General features: G+C 35.9%; 1 protein-coding gene across 2 annotated transcripts in view; it reads right to left on the bottom strand.

The window, feature by feature from the left end:
* The window catches only part of DCC (DCC netrin 1 receptor), a 1,203,407-nt gene that overhangs the window by 461,610 nt on the left and 721,576 nt on the right, over positions 1–20,221 (bottom strand). For both annotated transcript variants that reach the window (XM_055298749.2, XM_055298754.2), the window contains exons 6-7: positions 6,443–6,597; positions 3,737–3,857 (exon numbers count right to left, since the gene is read on the bottom strand). In XM_055298749.2, the coding sequence (XP_055154724.2) occupies positions 3,737–3,857; positions 6,443–6,597 (276 nt within the window). The remainder of the gene's footprint in view (positions 1–3,736; positions 3,858–6,442; positions 6,598–20,221) is intronic.

A 20,221-nucleotide genomic window follows, 5' to 3' on the forward strand; every position in this document is an offset into this window, starting at 1 on the left:
ACAGTCTTGCTCTGTTGCCCAGGTTGTAGTGTAGTAGTGTGATCATAGCTCACTGCAGCCTCAACACCCTGGGCTCAAACGATTGTCCTGCTTCAGCCTCCCAAGTAGCTGGACTACAGGTGGTTGCCTGTTTTTAATTTTTTTTTTTTATTTTCTTTTTTTTTTTTTTTCATTTTTTTTTTTTTTATTATACTTTAGGGTTTTAGGGTACATGTGCACAATGTGCAGGTTTGTTACATATGTATCCATGTGCCATGTTGATTTCCTGCACCCATTAACTCATCATTTAGCATTAGGTGTATCTCCTAATGCTGTCCCTCCCCCCTCCCCCCACCCCACAACAGTCCCCGGAGTGTGATGTTCCCCTTCCTGTGTCCATGAGTTCTCATTGTTCAATTCCCACCTATGAGTGAGAACATGTGGTGTTTGGTTTTTTGTCCTTGCGATAGTTTACTGAGAATGATGGTTTCCAGTTTCATCCATGTCCCTACAAAGGACACGAACTCATCATTTTTTATGGCTGCATAGTATTCCATGGTGTATATGTGCCACATTTTCTTAATCCAGTCTATCGTTGTTGGACATTTGGGTTGGTTCCAAGTCTTTGCTATTGTGAATAGTGCCGCAATAAACATACGTGTGCATGTGTCTTTATAGCAGCATGATTTATAGTCCTTTGGGTATATACCCAGTAATGGGATGGCTGGGTCAAATGGTATTTCTAGTTCTAGATCCCTGAGGAATCGCCACACTGACTTCCACAATGGTTGAACTAGTTTACAGTCCCACCAACAGTGTAAAAGTGTTCCTATTTCTCCACATCCTCTCCAGCACCTGTTGTTTCCTGCTTTTTTAATGATGGCCATTCTAACTGGTGTGAGATGGTATCTCACTGTGGTTTTGATTTGCATTTCTCTGATGGCCAGTGATGAGGAGCATTTCTTCATGTGTTTTTTGGCTGCATAAATGTCTTCTTTTGAGAAGTGTCTGTTCATGTCCTCTGCCCACTTTTTGATGGGGTTGTTTGTTTTTTTCTTGTAAATTTGTTTGAGTTCATTGTAGATTCTGGATATTAGCCCTTTGTCAGATGAGTAGGTTGCAAAAATTTTCTCCCATTGTGTAGGTTGCCTGTTCACTCTGATGATAGTTTCTTTTGCTGTGCAGAAGCTCTTTAGTTTAATGAGATCCCATTTGTCGATTTTGGCTAATCAATAAATGTAATCCAGCATATAAACAGAACCAAAGACAAAAACCACATGATTATCTCAATAGATGCAGAAAAGGCCTTTGACAAAATTCAACAACCCTTCATGCTAAAAACTCTCAATAAATTAGGTATTGATGGGACGTATCTCAAAATAATAAGAGCTATCTACAACAAACCCACAGCCAATATCATACTGAATGGGCAAAAACTGGAAGCATTCCCTCTGAAAACTGGCACAAGACAGGGATGCCCTCTCTCACCACTCCTATTCAACATAGTGCTGGAAGTTCTGGCCAGAGCAATCAGGCAGGAGAAGGAAATAAAGGGTATTCAATTAGGAAAAGAGGAAGTCAAATTGTCCCTGTTTGCAGATGACATGATTGTATATCTAGAAAACCCCATTGTCTCAGCCCAAAATCTCCTTAAGCTGATTAGCAACTTCAGCAAAGTCTCAGGATACAAAATTAATGTACAAAAATCACAAGCATTCTTGTACACCAATAACAGACAAACAGAGAGCCAAATCATGAGTGAACTCCCATTCACAATTGCTTCAAAGAGAATAAAATACCTAGGAATCCAACTTACAAGGGATGTGAAGGACCTCTTCAAGGAGAACTACAAACCACTGCTCAATGAAATAAAAGAGGATACAAACAAATGGAAGAACATTCCATGCTCATGGGTTGGAAGAATCAATATCGTGAAAATGGCCATACTGCCCAAGGTAATTTATAGATTCAATGCCATCCCCATCAAGCTACCAATGACTTTCTTCACAGAATTGGAAAAAACTACTTTAAAGTTCATATGGAACCAAAAAAGAGCCCGCATCGCCAAGTCAATCCTAAGCCAAAAGAACAAAGCTGGAGGCATCACGCTACCTGACTTTAAACTATACTACAAGGCTACAGTAACCAAAACAGCATGGTACTGGTACCACAACAGAGACATAGATCAATGGAACAGAACAGAGCCCTCAGAAATGATGCCACATAGCTACAACTCTCTGATCTTTGACAAACCTGACAAAAACAAGAAATGGGGAAAGGATTCCCTATTTAATAAATGGTGCTGGGAAAACTGGCTAGCCATATGTAGAAAGCTGCAACTGGATCCCTTCCTTACACCTTATACAAAAATTAATTCAAGATGGATTAAAGACTTATATGTTAGACCTAAAACCATTTTTTTTTATTTTCTGTAGAGACAAAGTCTTGCTGTGTTGTCCAAATTGGTCTCAAATTCCTGATCTCATGCCATCCTCACTCCTTGGCATCCCAAAGAGCGGGAATTACAGGCATGAGCCACTGTGCCCAGACTTATTCTAGAATTCCATAATTCAGCAATATATTAAACTTCTAAAAGACTATAAAACAAAATGACATTTTTTGCAATTATAATTAAAAAGAGTAATTTTTCAAGATCTATTTGATATGGTCTGAATCTGTGTCCCCACCAAAATCTCATGTCTAATTGTAATCCCCAGTGTTGGAGGTGGGGCCTGGTCGGCAGTGATTAGATCACAGGGGCAGATTTCCCTGCTGGTACTGTTCTCCTGATAGTGAGTGAGTTCTCATGAGATCTGGTTGTTCAAAAGTGTGTAGCACTTCCCCCTCTTTCTGTCTTTCTCCTGCACCAGCCACATAAGATGCACTTGCTTCCCCTTCACCTTCCGCCATGGTCTCAAGTTTCCTGAGGCCTCCCCAGAAGCCCAGCAGATGGCCAGCATCATGCTTCCTATACAGCCTGTGGAACCACGAGCCAATTAAACCTCTTTTCTTTATAAATTACCCACTCTCAGATATTTCTCTACAGCAGTATGAGAACAGACTAATACACTAGTTAAAAGAAGGTAAGAGAAAGATGGCCTTACTTTCAAGTGGTTATATCTATTTTTCTGCCAACTTCCATTGATTCAAGATTACATATAAGAAAACATGTATAGTCCTTATGTATATATATTTATAGATATGTGTGATATATGCACATATATAACTAAAATATACACCTAACATATATGCAAGCTATATATCTTTTATATGTAAATGGAATGCCGGGAAGAAAGGCAGGCCACAAAAGAGGGAGAAGGTAATAATTTAGTGGTTATTGCCTTGAAAAGCAGAGGCCCTATTATTCATGATGACTTTATCTCATTGGAGATTTTATATATATATATATATTATATATGTGTATATATATATATTATATATATATGTGTATATATATATTATATATATATGTGTATATATATATTATATATATGTGTATATATATATTATATATATATGTGTATATATATATTATATATATATACACATATATACACACACACACACATATATACATGTACACACATAATTTTCTAGAAAGAAAATGTCATCAATACACAAGTATACACCTTAATTAACTAAATAATTTCATATTGCCATATTGCCTTTGAGGGGTAGGAAAAACAATATTGATTTTACAAACAGACTATGAATAATTTTCATTCCAGGTACCAAAGCAAAGTTCCCATTTTCTTACCGGGCTTAGGGACAATGAGCTGTGCACTGGTCTGGGCATTTCCAGCCTCATTTTCAGCCACACATTGATAAAAGCCTTCATCTGACTTCACCACCCCAAGTATCCGTAAGTTGCTTCCTCCCTAGGGAAAAGAAAAAGCAGGTAAAGTATTTTAGAAAGCAAAAAACTCAAGGTGACAAAATGAACTTAGACAAGACCAAAGTTTAATAAAACACCACAGAAGATACAAGAGGAGAGGCGATGAGGAGTCTCAGCCTCGGAGACGTGTCCTATGCCACCTGGGAAATGTCATACGTTCCCAATTTTCTTTTCTGAATTCACAGGCATCAGTTTAACCTATATCTGCATTAAATAATATGCTGACAAAAATACACATCATCCTTAATACCTAAATGAGCAGTCAACAGACAAGTATTTTATTACTTTTAGAAGAAACAAAGATTAGCACAAAAAGAAATCCCATTCTTTTACTTGTTATTGAAGGAAGTTCAGGTTTAGTAGCTGCTCAGGAAAAAAAAGAAAGGCTATAAATACTGAAATTTGTGAATTCTAAAGGACAAGAAATCAAAGTTGGATAGTTTCTGGAAGTGTTTGCCCAGAAAAATGTCAAAAAATTATTTAAATATTGTAATGGCTTTGACATATAACCTTTTGGGGTTTGGAGAGGGGAGTATGGTGGATATTTTATACTCATGTGGTTCTTGTTGTATGGCTGAAATGTTTCACCTTTATAGATTAAATACGGCAACATTAACTCCTTTTATTTAGAAATTAAGCCACCATCTTTTTCAAGGATGGATGATAAAATGATCTAGAGATAGCATTTAATGATACTAACCCAGTTTATCTTCAATACCGGTGTAAGAATTAGTTAAGTAAGTGAAACATGTTAAATCACCTCCCCTGAAGTCATTAAGAGATACATATTACCTCATGGGGAATTCTTAATTGTTTTTAGTGTCTTGTGGTCAATTCCTAGCTGATGTAAAATTCTTTGATAAAGCTGGCTAACTTCTAATTAAGAATTTTCATATAACTTACTATTTGTGCTCAATGTTAAGTGTGTGACAGACAATGGCTCTCCAATTTCTGGAGCTGTTGAGGAAATATTTTTAAGCACAATTTAATGCAAATAGGGCAATACCTTACATTTTCTTTCACCTATAAAAGAAGAATTTAAATAGGCTGGCTATAATGAGTCATGCTGGGAGAAAGATTATATTCAAAATGTAGAAAAAATAAATGTTGCCTTTTACAATGTGTCCTTAAGGGCACTGAAAAATGTCCTTTAAGTGTAAGTAGCATACATTTTAGGCATATACAACACTTTTTAAGGTGCCTATTGGCAAATCATTTTTAATTCAGTGGTAGTGGAAATAACATCACCTTTAAAAGATACAATGGATCACTGTGGCATTTAAAAGTTAAAATTTTATCTTTCTTACTCTATTTCTAACCAATTAAACAAATGCAACTAAAAGTGAAAAATAATAAGTGGTGATAAAAATGATTAAAATGTCCTTTATGGATGTATTCCTTAAGAACCTTTATAGTAGGGCAACATGCATGCACACGGATATTATGAAAGTTTCTGAAAGTCGACTGATTGTGGAAGAGGCACTTTGCAACAAAGGCCATTGTAATATGATGGAGAGAGCTTGTGTCTGGACTCATAGGATGACTATGCTCTAGTCTCATTCTGCCCGGGAGACCTGGCTAGAATACAGCTCTTTGAAAGTGTCATGTCTGCATCTCAAACATAAGTAGACCTAAAACCCTCTTCTTTAACTGCAAGTTCTTTGCTATTTGCAAAGAACTTTATATCATTCTCATATATTCATATACCTAAAATCAGAACCTCCAATGCTAACCTATACCTGTGAGTTTTCATAGAGCATTTGCAAATGAGACAAGCATTCTGCCAGTAACAGCCAAACCTACAATAATGGAAGGTATTGAGCACTCCATGTGTACCAGGGCAACAACTCAGTGAATAGAGTACCATTATCCCTATTGTCTCCCACAATAGGGATAGAAAATGAACTAAAACTTATAGCAAACTATAAAAGTTACACCTCTTATCTTCAATTCATTCCAGTATTCAAAATTACAAAGCAATGTATACTCTAGTTCTTCATGGCCTCTCTATCACTGCAGCCACCAATGCCACCAGCACCCACTGTCCTCATCACCACATCACCACTGCCTTTCTCAACTGCTTATGTAGGATAAACTGGTCCTATAGGGCAGGGTAGGGAAAAAAAGCTGTCTCTATTACCAAGTGAAGGCTTCCATAATCATAAGTATCATATCTTATAAAACTGGATTAAAATGGGTAAGAGTCAAAGAAGTAAGGGATTCTTGGCTTAGGTCTAGAACTAGGTTCTAAACTCTCTTTGATAAACCAGCCGTGAAAGTGTGAAACTACTCAGAAATACTTAGGCTTTCTGTATTTCATTTACTTTTGTTTTTTTGTATGTTTTAAAGTCTTGTCTGTAAAACCAGGGGGCTGAACTCTTTGATCACTCATTTTCAGTTCAAAGATTCTTATGTCTAGAAAATCATTTGCTTTATTTGAATATTTTTTTTAACACATCACAAAAAATCTCCAACAGGAACCTTTTTTTTTTCAGGAAATAAAAACAAGTGAAAAAAATAGAAAACAATGAATGGGATTATAAAACAAATATGAAACAAAATAATTACCACTATCTGAAAATAATCACTAGGAATGACCACATCTCCATTCTTCATCCAATTCACAGTGGGCACAGGCTTTCCAGAGACTGTACATTCAAACTCAATATCCATGCTTTCATAGGCATAGAGGTTGGAAGGATGATTTAAAAACCATGGCGGAACTGCAAAGACAGAAAAAAAAAAGTGAGTGGGTGGGGATGTGAACTTGCATGCTGCTGAGGTCTTCACTGAGTTTAAAACACTGCTCTGCGATAGAAAATATTTATAATTCAAATCATTCCCTAAGCTCTTAGCTTATTATACAAGAACTATTATAAAACAAATCTTTTGTTCCCCCAAATGCAGTTAAACAATTGCAGTTAATGGTGTTCTGCCACAAGGAAAGAGAAAAGGAAACACTTTTTGGAAAAAAAAAAAAAAAACATACATAATAAACAGTCTGAATATCCATGTGTTATGTATCCAAATGACTTACACACTGAAAAGTACATAAGTCTTTGGAAACTATTCTGATGAAGTAAAGAAGGGAAGCTGGTGGAACTGAGACAACCCAGAGTATAAGATAAGAAAGCTCAGTTGTCCTGTAACTCCAGAGTTTCATTAGGATTGAGTTAATGTGATGGACTCATTTTCTGTAGAAACTGGCTATAGTGACGGGAACTACACAATGCCTATATCATCTTTATTGTGGCCACATTCTTATTGTCTTAGCAATTATCTATTGTAGTGTATTACTATACTGTATTATTTTCACAGCATGGCATGTGATATACTAATTTAATTCCATTTCTTAATTATCATAACACTAGTTACTTTATGATGGAAATTTGCAATTGAATGAAAATTACAAATATAACACATCTTTACTAATGACTCGGCTCAGGCTTAGTCCCTGAAAACCTTGCCTAGGAGAAAGAAATTCTAAAAAGTAATGTTTATTCTCTTCCACGGGGAAACTTAGAATGACATCAGATTTAAATATTATATTGACTGAGAAGCCAGATTAAATTCACAGTGAAGTAGCAGCCATGATCTTGTTTCACATAGAAAATGGATATGTATTTTTAGTAGCCATTACCGAAGGTAGACTGCGTTTTTGTCATTTTTGTCATGCTCGATGAGTGTTAATTTTTTGCCCAAGTAGCTGCTGTATTTTGCTCTTTCTAACAGCCATCAGCAAAACTTTCTCCTGACACCAAAGTTAACGTCCAATCTTTGATGGCCATTGCCTTCTAGAAAAATAAAAGAGCTGGTAAAAACTCTCAGGATTTAAGTCCTGATTTTTCCTACTCAATGATCTCTCTCTTTTTCTCTCTTATTTCCCTGATTAGTAACTAAATAATATTTGTATGTCTAAACAACTTGGCTAAAATTATTTATTAATTATTGATGATATTACCATAAGGCTTTTTTGATTCCTTAGCCAAATTCACTGACAATAAACCAAAAGATACCAGAAATATTACTTGAATGCCTCTGAGCAGATATATCAGTTGAATACATGCAAACAGTTCCATTCTGCTCTGTTTTTCCAAAGACTTTGGTCAAGGGTTCATTTACTACCCAATGCCCAACATTTATTGAGAGCTGACAGTGCAAAATTTATTAGCTTAAGCCGTTTATATTTATTATTCTCACTCCCACTATACCTGAAGCAGGTTCTATTATCCCCACTTTACAAATGGAGAGATTGAAGTACAAGGTGTTTAAATAACTTTCCCCAAATTACACATCTTGTAAATTATGAAGCCAGACCGTCTGATTCCCTGCCTATGTACTAAACTGATTTGCATAATTCTCTCTTTTGCCACTTGAAGATTCTGGTAGAAAGACACAGCAATAATATTTCCAGAGCCTGAGAGATAATTGTGATAAACAATTAGAGCCATTAAATAAAAACACCTTTCTAACCCTCCTTTCCCTATATTATTTAAGTTCTTCTTTCCTGGTGCCATAAAATTTACCTGAATCTATCCACCCTTACTGTTTCTGAAATCATTGAGTCTATATTAGAGTTTTTCAAGATTTGGGTCACATCCATTAGAACTTGAAATCAATTGACTGGGTTGAGACTAAAATTTAAATATATACGTTTACGTATATATACAAACACAGAGAGAGAGAGAGAGAAAGAGAGAGTAGGAATAGAAAGGATTAGGAATATAGAGGGAGAAGATAAAGGGAGAGAAGAGAACACCAAATTTATATTGAAGAAGAGAAAGAGAAGTTTCAAGAGCCCAAATAATGGAGCCAGATTGGGCTGGGTTTAAATCTCAAGTCCTTCTCTCACTACGAGTGCCTCTCTTACTATCCTCATCTATAACCTCGAGATAAGAATTGAGAATAATGACAGTTAATGTTTGTAAATAACAGTGCATAATTGCATGATAAAATAAATGCAAAAATATATTAGAGTACATCACTGGCAGCAAACATAATTATTGTATGTAAGTATATATAAATACATAAATATATATGGTATGTCTGTTTATGTGTATGTGTGTAGCCTCTTGTTTTTTTTTCAATTTTGTTATTTCCTGATTCTCCAATTAGAGTAGTTTTCTATATTCTCAATGTCAAAAACAGTGTGCTTCACATAATAGAATTTCTCAAAAGACATGATTGAGTTTAAGTGATTGCTGTTTTCTAATAGTTTCACGCAGATTCACTGTTTCTCCAACTTGGGGTTGTAGGACTCATTTTCCTGTTTATTATTTCTCAATGGAACTAAATAAAGCAAAGTTGATCACGTGGTGAATCCCTAAAACCTTCTATTGATTAATAAAATAGAGTGATTTCTGATTAACCAAGGGGAAAATAATCTGATTTAACCATATAATTATAGTTGTAATACTGTTAAGTACCACAGGGATGACTCAACAATTATTTCTTGATTACAAATGTGTATGTGAGTTCTAATCTATATTTTGTAATTTTCTCATATTTCTTAGGCTTCCAGCATTACACTGGACACCTTGTCTTCTCTGGCTATCTTGATATCTTTATTTCTATTTAGATTCTCTAAATTTCACAGTATATCAGACAGCAGGCAAGGGAAAAAAAATAACTTTTCTCACTTAAATGGGGAGTTGAAGTACCAAACAGCAGTATTGTGAATCAGAAATGAGTCTAAGTCTCACCAGGTACTGTGGCTCAGCCACACTTTGGGAGGCAGAGGTGGGCAGATCACTTGAGGCCAGGAGTTCGAGACCAGCCTGGCCAACATAGTGAAACCCCGTCTCTACTAAAAAACAACAACAACAACAAAGAAAAATAAGCCAGGTGTGGTGGCACATGCCTGTAATCCCAGGTATTTGGGAGGCTGAGGTATAAGAATCGCTTGAACCTGGGAGGTAGAGTTTGCAGTGAGCCGATATTGTGCCACTGCACTCCAGCCTGGGTGACAGAGCAAGGCTCTGTATTTAAAAAAAAAAAAAATGAGTCTAAGTCTCATGTTTTCTGAAATATACTGTCTATTGGGCAGTGTTATCAGTCATCAGTGGACTATATCATAAAGACAAGGACTAATGATTTTTCTCCATATCTCAATGCCTAGTACAATGCCTCATCCTTAGTACATGCTCAACAAAGATTTGCTACTGATGCCAATAACAAACTCAAGCAACAAAATACATATTTTCATCCTTTGCTGTGGCAATATTGGTAGAAGATGAGTAGAAGAAGTTCGGATAATGCCATGGAAATGATTTATCTACAAAATAATATTATTTTCTTGTCATAAAAGTCAGTGAATGATAAGAAAAAATAAAGAGTGAAGAACGAGGTACCATGACTATTTAGAGAAAATAATGGGTATTACTTTAGAATACTTTTCAGAAATATTAAAGCATGTCTTCCAAGTTCGCTGAGCAAAAGGAATTAAAATACTTACATAACATGGGAGAGGGTCTTAAAATGGTCTAAACATACAGGCTTGGGTTGGATTAGGAATTAGGTTAAAGCTCTTCTGCCTTTCTTTTAAATAATACATCACCAAATTACTGCTTACTTCTTAAACTTACCGTCCACACGTGACTTACATATACCCCATGGCTCAATGAAACAAATGACCCTTTTCTAATTCTAAGTCTTTGTAAATTCTATTTTCTCATCCTGAAATGTTTACTGTTTCACTCTATAATATATACACTGATATAGTTTGGCTATGTCTCCGCCCAAATCTCATCTTGAATTATAGTTCTCATAATCTTCACATGTCATGGGAGGGACCCAGTAGGAGGTAATTTAATCATGGAGACAGTTACCCTCATGCTGTTCTCATGATAGTGAGTGAGTTCTCACAAGATCTGATGGTTTTATAAGAGGCTTTTCCCCCTTTGGCTCGGCACTTCTCCTTGCTGCCACCATGTGAAGAAAGACACGTTTGCTTCCCCTTCCACCATGACTGTAAGTTTCCTGAGGCCTCCCCAGCCATGCTAAACTGTGAGTCAATTAAACCTCTTTCCTTTATAAATTGCCCAGTCTCAGGTATGTATTTATCAGCAGCGTGAGAATGGACTAATACAGACACCCTACCTATCCTTCATGAGGCTACTTCTCCAAGAAGGATGTCCCGACTTTTTCTTGAAAAATTTTCTTTCCTTTTGGAAACTCTGTGGTATTTATTTTAATTGATTTATGGTATTTGACTTGGTTTCTTCTGCACTGTATTTATTTGTGCATGTGCTTTATCTTGACACTAGTATGTGACTTCTCAGTGGAAGTGGCTCTATCATGCTAACATGAAATCAGTATGTAACTGAATATATTTTTGATGATTACACTATTCTGCAAGGCAGCGGACAAATAAAGTTTCCCTCCTTTTTTGATCCTGTTTTTTTCTCAGTGATGATCAGACTAGGATCTAGGATCTATTTGTCCCATTTTAGGATTGCTTCCTAGAATTTAGGATCAAGGTATAATCATGTTATACCATTCACAGCTCTGGAGTCCTATATTCTCAACACAAATTGATAAAGTCATCCCTCATTGAAGGGTAATGGGAAGTACCATTTTAAAAAAATTATGAGAAAACTTTCATTATACCACTTCTGTTCTCAAAATGTTGTCAATGAGCTTTCAGTGTCCACAGAATAAAGATCAAGCTTGTAACTTTATATTTAATAACTCAGAGGTTGAAAACTTCCCTGCTCAAATCTAATTTTTCTCATTCCTTTTCTGTAGAAATCACTTAATCTACTTAAACTAATTCTCTTGCTATTAAAACAGGATATAATAGTTAAAATGGCTCTTTAGGATGATTTAATATAATTGCTTTATTTTACAGATAGAAAAACTGACTAAAGAGTAAATATGATTCATCAATGGCCATGGATATATTTCTTCAGCATATTTCTGGCCGTGGATTCCTGTCTGGAATTACATTCCTCAGATGTTATATGTTCTATTTATTCTCCAAGAAGCAACTCACATATCCCTTTTCCATAATGTTCCATGAAGCTGAGAGTAGCTTTTTTCTGCTTCTTGCAGTGGTCTATCTCTGTGCCCAATTTTTACACTATTTATTGTATAAGTTATCTTTCACATATATCACTATTTACCAACCAGATTAAGGTTCTTAAAGATGGAGACTGAAGCATATGTTTGTTTTTTAAATCCCTTTGCACGTTATATAGTTCCCCACTTTCTCCAACTTCTGTGGAAGTACTCATTTCATTACTTTAAAGTTTTGGGTTAGCAGCAATTTCCTAATGACTAATAAAAGTACCATGAATTTTTAAGTTTATCAAATTGTTCCATTTACATAGTATTAGTCCATTTCAAAGAAAAGCTTAATACACATGTACAATGTTTCAAGAATTTCAGGCAAGGTATTGATTTCAGTTATACTTTCCTTCCCTGGAATAAAATAAAAATCCATGGCCATAAATAAATTGTCCACATTTCCATCAGATCTGGGTTTCCCAGGACACCTTTGCAAGTACTTCTAGTATATACATAAAGAATTATTTTTATGTGGGGCTGATACAAGGTATCCTGACCAAAACTAGTAAGTGATAGAAATGTAGAAAAAATTTAATTCTGTTTCTTAAAATTGTTTATCATATTTAGAAATGTATAATACATAAGAGAGACTTCCAGACTGCAGTTGTAAGAGTTGTACAGGCAAACCTTAAATTTGGGTAAAAGTTTTCTTTAAATTTATCTGTTTTTCTTTTTAAACGTTTCTATGCCATGACTACTCATTTGAATTCTGTACAACAAAATTTCTTCTGTGATTTGAGCTCCAAACAAAGTCATCATCAACAGCTTAAATAGTACTATGGGTTTTATTTCACATAATAAATGCCCATAAGTATTTTCAGCAACACTCCATATTGGTGAAGACTTGCTTTTTTGTTTTCACTTTTAGATGTTACTTAGCTATTCATTTCCAATTACTTAGGTATGTAATAAATATGGGTCAATTTTAAAATATCACTGTAATATATATAGTATTCTCTGCATTATCTGAACTTTGAAAACATTATATTCCAAAGAATTACCACAGCTCTTTGAAATGACAAGGAATGCATTCTTAAAACCATGCAGTTGGTTTAAATTAACAATAGGCAGCACAAACCACTCTGGTGACTGAACAACACGAACTGAATAAAAAACCAGATTGATGAGCAGATTTTATTAGGAGAAAAATAAAAATAAGCATAATCTTTGAGTGGCTGTGATTCTGCCCTGAGAATAGTGGAAAGCCAGCTAGTTTCCCTGGAGCCATGTGCCTTTGGACTTCATTTGTTCATTTTTGTTGAAATACTGGACATAATAAGCCCATTAATCTTCTCTGGAATGCATATATCCGAAAAGACTAATCACACCAAATGTCTAGGATGAGTTTGCTGCCAAATTGGGCTACCTCTATATCCAAAACAAACGGGTTATTTCAAGTGCAGTATCAAAATAGTATAAACGGATAATTTCACTTTAAGGAGCCATTGTTTCACATGCAACCACATTCAGATTACTACGAAGGAAGCCATCTGGCATTGAATGCAGGTTTGGAGATAACATATTGGTATGGTTTAGCTCTGCGTGCCCACCCAAATCTCATCTCAAATTCTAATCCCCATGTGTTGAGAGAGGGATCTGGTGGGAGATGACTAGATCATAGGGGCAGGTTCCCCCAGGCTGTTCTCGTGATAGTGAGTTCTAAGGAGAGCTGATGGTTTTAAAGTGTGGCACTTTCTCTCTCCTGCCGCTTTGTGAAGACATATGTCTAACTTCCCCTTTGCCTTCTGCCGTGATTGTGAGTTTCCAAAGGCTTCCCCAGCCATGCAGAACTGAGTCAATTAAACCTCTTTTCTTTATAAATTACTCAGTCTCAGGTCGTACCTTTATGGTAGTGTGAGAATGGACTAATACACATAAGAGGAAAAATATTCTTTATAAATACAAGCTTCCATGTTAAACATACCTTAACAAAATCCTCATTCTAGGTAATAGTGTTTCCAAGAGACTTATCAAGTTTGAGACGAGAAATGCAACCCGATAGTTTCTATTCTTCCTGCACCAAGTTTTGTTGCCAAAGTAACTTGTATTCAGCTAACTTGATCTTTAAATGCATATTTCTTCCTTCCCCTCTTTTTTAAGGAAGGTGCTGTGATGATGCATCTTCTGTCCTATTCAGAGCTTCTCTCTCGGCCTTTTCTTACGTGACAAGTGACTTGAAGTCTGCTTAATATTTCTCTATAGTTTACTTTCTCCTACCTACGTACTGTACTCTCTCATAGGATTGGTTGTTGAGATTTGCATTTGATTCTCCATACGAGTATCTCTCACACATACCTGACTATACCGTCTAAACATTTAGGTTAAGTTGGTTTCTAGCCTTAAGAGAGTAGAATGTATTACACGTTGGAAATAAAAGCATACTTAAGTTACATTCTATTAATAATGATTGGCACTTCTATTGTACTTGAAAAATGGATTTCAAGGTATGGATTTTATTCTAAGCATTTTCTATTCCAAAAGATGGTTTCAATCTCGTCTGACAGTGATTATTTCCATGATGAGGGGAACTTGCTTGGGTACTGTGACAACTTCTGGAATACGCATTAACTTTTTTCCGGACACAGGTGTAAGCCCAAGTGGCATATTTCATTTTATACATGTTTTCTCAAATGAAAGTAAATATATTATTACTGAAAACTACATGACAGAAAAGCAGTTGATTCTACGGCAATTCATCCCATTGTGGCATCAATCTGGAAATGAATTCACTAAGCTACTAACGCCTTAAGAACACAGATTGTCTTATTTATCTTTGTGTCCCCAAGGCCAAGCAGGGGATAGGTGCTTAATAAATATTTATAGATGACCAGGCATAAGTGTAGTTCAGCCCTCACAGGCAAATCCCTTGGCAATCAGTCATCTTCTGGCTGCAGATGAGTAATCACTTTGGAAAATCTAAGCGGAGAACAACATTTAAGATATAAGGGGATTCTCTTATTCTAAAGTTATTACCAATTGCATCTATAGAATATTAGAACAAATAGTAAACTATTCTGCTATCATTGGTAATGACAATATTTTAATAATCTTAGAGAAATAAAATGTCAGACCTTTGAATTTTATTTTCACACCCTAATAGTATACTTATTGTGAGCACAATTTGCTGAGAAACACTTGGTCCTATCTAAAAATTCAGCTGTATGTGCTGTGGGAGTGAAGAACATTTAGTGACCTTCATATATGCTAGGAAATGATTCTAGATCTCTCCACACAATTTTCTTTAGTGAGACAAATAATTCCATTACCCTTGCTTAGTTCCAGCTCTTTCTGTAATCAGAGTTGCTTCTCTCTAAATCCAGACTAGGCTTTCCATCTCTCTAATTGTGGAGCCTAGGATCCAACTGAGAGCATAATTTTGTGAGGCTCAAACCAGTGATAATAATAATAGGAGGATTATCTCCAGGTCCTAATTCTATATACTTACTGATATTATTGCTATGCTTTTGTTAATATAGTGGCTGGAAATAATTTTTGCGCTATTGATGGCCTTTGATAGATACTGGCAACTCTCCAACAAGTAAGCTTGCATGTGTGTGTGTGCATACATATACACACATATTTATATTTCTATATATTCTAATGTGAGATAATTTTACATATTCTCTAATGAGAAATAAGATTCTATACAGCTGGTCCTTCATATATATCTGTGGGTTCTACGGTCAAGGATTCAACCGACCGCAGATAAAAAAATAACAACACAACTATAAAAAATAAAATATGTAAATGCAGTTTAACAACTATTTACACAGTATTTACATTGCATTAAGTATGCGTAATCTAGAGATGGTTTAAAATATATGGGAGGATTTATGTAGGTTATATGCAAATATTACAACATTATATATCAGGAATTTGAGCATTCACAGATTATGGTATCTGCGCGAGATACTAGACCTAGATCCTATCCCCCACAAATACTGAGGGACCACTCTTCTTCTATATAAAATATATGATCACATAGAATAAAGTGTCCTGCGCACACATAGACTCACACAAATATATATCCGTACATATACAATTGATAAACATCTTTCTTTGTCTAATTTTCTATTTTAGCTGTGAACTAAATGAGACCATGTTAAGGAAAACAAGATGTGAATGTTAAATCACGTGTGTTGTTTGATGCCACAAATAATAAATATCCAAAATAAATTATCCAGTTCCTAACAATGCATACTGACAGAAATTTGAGAGCTATTATTTTTCCTCAGTCAAATATTTTCTAGTATTCCCTGTTGGTATTTGAGAGGAAAAGATGTGGCTATTCTAAAAGTATAGAATAAATGTTTCTGTCATGCATGAGAACTATTTCTCTGTATTTTTAACTGCATTGCAGAAGTACACTAAAACATAATAGAAAGTTTGTTTTTCACATTTCTTATTAGTAGATTTTCCATGAGGGAATGGTAGATTATAACACATAACTGAATTTCCCTCTCTTAACTCCTACTGAAATAAAAAGTAAATCCTAGTACATACATCGACACATAAAAATCACCCACAGCGAAGAATGAAAAGAAAGCATAGCAATAGCAAATAATAACAACAAAATCAAAACAAGTGTTTCTGGAGTAGAACAGAAAAAGGAGGATTTACTTTCTCGTCTTCCCTTAAACTCCAGAAATTGCCCTGAAATTTGGGGGAAAGTCTAAGAATTCTCACTAACACCTCCAAACATCAATGAATGCAAAATTATGAATAGCCTCAAGTTTTCCTTTTCTTTTCTGTTGTTTTGTTTTGTTTTCTTTTTGTTTTTGTTTTTGAGATGGAGTCTTGGTCTGTTGCCCAGGCTGGAGTGCAGTGGTGTGATCTTGGCTCACTATGACCTCCACCTCCCAGGTTCAAGCGCTTCTCCTGCCTCAGCCTTCCAAGTAGCTGGGATTACAGGTGCACACCATCATGCTCTACTAATTTTTGTATTTTTAGTGGAGACGGGGTTTTGCCACATTGGCCACACTAGTCTCGAACTCCTGACCTCAAGTGATCTTCCCACCTCGGCCTCCCAAAGTGCTGGGATTAGGCATGAGCCATCGTGCCTGGCATTTCCTTTTCTGATTGAGAAGTTGCAATTACTATTGAGGAGACACACAGGGGATGGAGGTTGCTTTGAGTAAAGTAAGGCTTGTGGACCATCAATGAAATGAAGCTAATTGGAAACCTGAGAACAGCCCCTTCTCCCACAAACAAGAGTAGGAGACAGTACTAGCCAGCAAAGCTAGGTATCCTAAATGAGTTTGAATGCTGCTTCAACTAAACTCATTCCCCTACCATGCCTGGTTATTTAAAAGTGCACGAAATGTGAAACATCCAGCCTTCAAACTGGAGCTTAAGGGTTTCCAAGAAGGATGGCAAGTAAGTCTAGAAGAAACCTATACTACGTTAGAGCAAGTAGAATGTCTGGAAAGTGCCACTCCCACATGATCAAGATAAAAGACAGGCATAGTAAACATAGAAACATAATACAGCCATCAATAATGCAGAAGAGTGAGAGGAAAAGGGGTGTGGGCAGGGAGGAAAAGAGAGATTTAATTTAAGAAACAGAGCACTTAATCCGAAGAAAATATATGGTAGAGATGGAAAGAAACTTTTCAAGTTGCTTCACACAATGGATTCATTTAAAATGAATTCAATAAAGCTAGAGCTCAAAGACTGGAGGATAAAACAACAGAATTAAATGAAAGGGGAGTTAGTGGACCTAAGGAAATGAACCAAGGACCAAAACGACATCATCAGATCACTAACACATAAATTAGAAAGTACAAGTCTCATAATACATGCCACCAAAAATCAAATTACCAACATATATCAGACTCGATATCATCAGAGTGAATGTAAATGGGAAGGGTGAAGGAATTAAAGTAATTAGGGCCGAGTTTGTACACAAAAAAAAATACAAAAAAAGATGATGCAGTATTAAAATAACCGGCATTCCTGATGCCATGAGCCCACAAATGGGACAGAATATATATTCAAAGTTAAAGAATAGGATACTTTTCTTGGAAAATAAATTTTCAGATTGAAAGACTGTGTTTCCGGGAAACTGAGTACATAAATCTCAAAAGATAGAGATATATCTTATTTAAGATATAAGATGGGGAGTAAAGATACATAAGACATAAGATGAAGAGTAAATTATTTGAACATCCAGAGAGAAAAACCAAAATCGGGACACATCTACAAGAAGTGAAAGGGAATCAGATTTCCATTTGATAATATCCAATATCAGAAGACAATGGAGCAATGTTACCCAAGAATATTATACAGGATCTTTTATATACAAATCTACTTTGTCAATTATGAAAAGTGCTCAGGAAATATAGCACTTTCTAGAATAAACCTAACAACAAAATCTAAGCAATTAAGAGCATCAGCCACCAAAATAGTTAGGCATTGTAGTAAAATAATTGGTGGTATGTTTTGAATATGGTTATATATAGAGATAAAAGTAAACACAATGGAAATAATTGTTACTGAAAAGAATTCCATTGTTATAAACCTGAACAGGGTGAAACAAATACTTTAGCTACTAAAGATCCAAAGGTGGGAAAATGAGAGGAGGAATGAGAAGGTAAATCTGCTATGAGAGATGTTCTAATCATTCTTATCTTTTTCAGCAGGGACTTCATCAATCATGCCCTTGAATAAAAACATGAACAGGTATTTATTTATTTATTTAGACACAATGTCTCTCTGTTGCCCAGGCTGGAGTGCAACGGTATAATCATGGCTCACTGCAGCTTTGACCTCCCAGGCTCAAGTGATTCTCCCATGTCACTTTCCTGAGTAGCTGAGATTACAGGTGCATGCCACCATGCTTGGCGAATTTATTTATTTTGTTTTAGAGATGGGGTCTACTATGTTGCCCAAGTTGGTCTTGAACTTCTGGGCTCAAGCAATCCTCCTGCCTCAGCCTCCTAAAGTGCTGAAATTACAGGCATAAGCCACTATACCTGGCCTGAAAGTTTTTGTTTTTTTGGAAAACTGTCTCTGGAAGTAAACACACCAAGGTGAAAGTGTTCAATGGTTATGCAAGTATAGATATATCTCTTTTCCTTTTTGCATTTAAAAAATTTCCAAGCCATTCCTATTCAACATAGTACTGGAGGTCCTGGCCAGAGCAATCAGGTAGAAGGATAAAATAAAATGTATCCAAATAGGAAGCGAAGAATTCAAGCTGTCCCTATTTGCAGATAACATGATTCTATATTTAGAGAACCCCATCGTCTCTGTCCAAAAGCTCCTTGATCTGATAAACAACTTCAGCAAAGTTTCAAGATACAAAATCAATATACAAAAATAAGCAGTATTCCTATATACCAACAATGTCCAGGCCGAGAGTCAAATTAGGAACACAATCCCATTCACAATTGCCACAAAAAGAATAAAATTCCTAGGAATACACCTAACCAGGAAGGTGAAAGAGCTCTACAACAAGAATTAACAAATCACTGCTGAAAGAAATTAAATATGACACAAAAAATGGAAAACATTCCATGGTCATGGATAGGAAGAATCAATATCATTAAAATGGCCATATTGCCTGTGATGGGTAAGTGTCAACTTCATTGGATTGAAGGATGCAAAATATTGTTTCCAGGTGTATCTGGGTGTTTCTGGGTGTTGCCAGGAGAAATTAACATTTGAGTCGGTGTACTGGGAGAGGAAGACCCATCCACAATGTGGGTGGGCACCATCCGCTCTGCTGCCAGCGTGGCTAGACAAAGCAGGCAGAAGAAGGTGGAAGAAGCTGACTTGCTGAGTCTTCTGGCCTTCACCTTTCTCCTGTGCTGGATGCTTCCTGCCCTTGAATATCAGAATCTAAGTTTTTCGGCTTTTATGCTCTTGGACTTACACCAGTAGTTTGCCAGGGGCTCTCGGGCCTTTGGCCACAGACTGAAGGCTACAAAGTTGGTTTCCCTACTTTTGAGGTTTTTGGACTCTGACTGAGCCACTGCTGGTTTCCTTGCTCCTCAATTTGCAGATGGCCTGTTGTGGGACTTCACCTGGTGATCATGTGAGCCAGTTATTTTTAATAAACTCTCTTTCATATATACATCTGACCTATTCATTTCTTCCCTCTAGAGAACCCTGACTAATACATTGTACAAAGCAATTTACAGACTCAATGCTATTTCTATCAAACTACTAATCACATTTTTCACAGACTTAGAAAACAAAACTATTTTAAAATTTACATTGAACCAAAAAAGAAAAAGAGCCTAAATAGCCAAGGCAATCTTAAGCAGAAAGAACAAA

The sequence above is a fragment of the Symphalangus syndactylus genome, chromosome 1 (genome assembly GCF_028878055.3).
Source record: "Symphalangus syndactylus isolate Jambi chromosome 1, NHGRI_mSymSyn1-v2.1_pri, whole genome shotgun sequence".
Lineage (NCBI taxonomy): Eukaryota > Metazoa > Chordata > Mammalia > Primates > Hylobatidae > Symphalangus > Symphalangus syndactylus.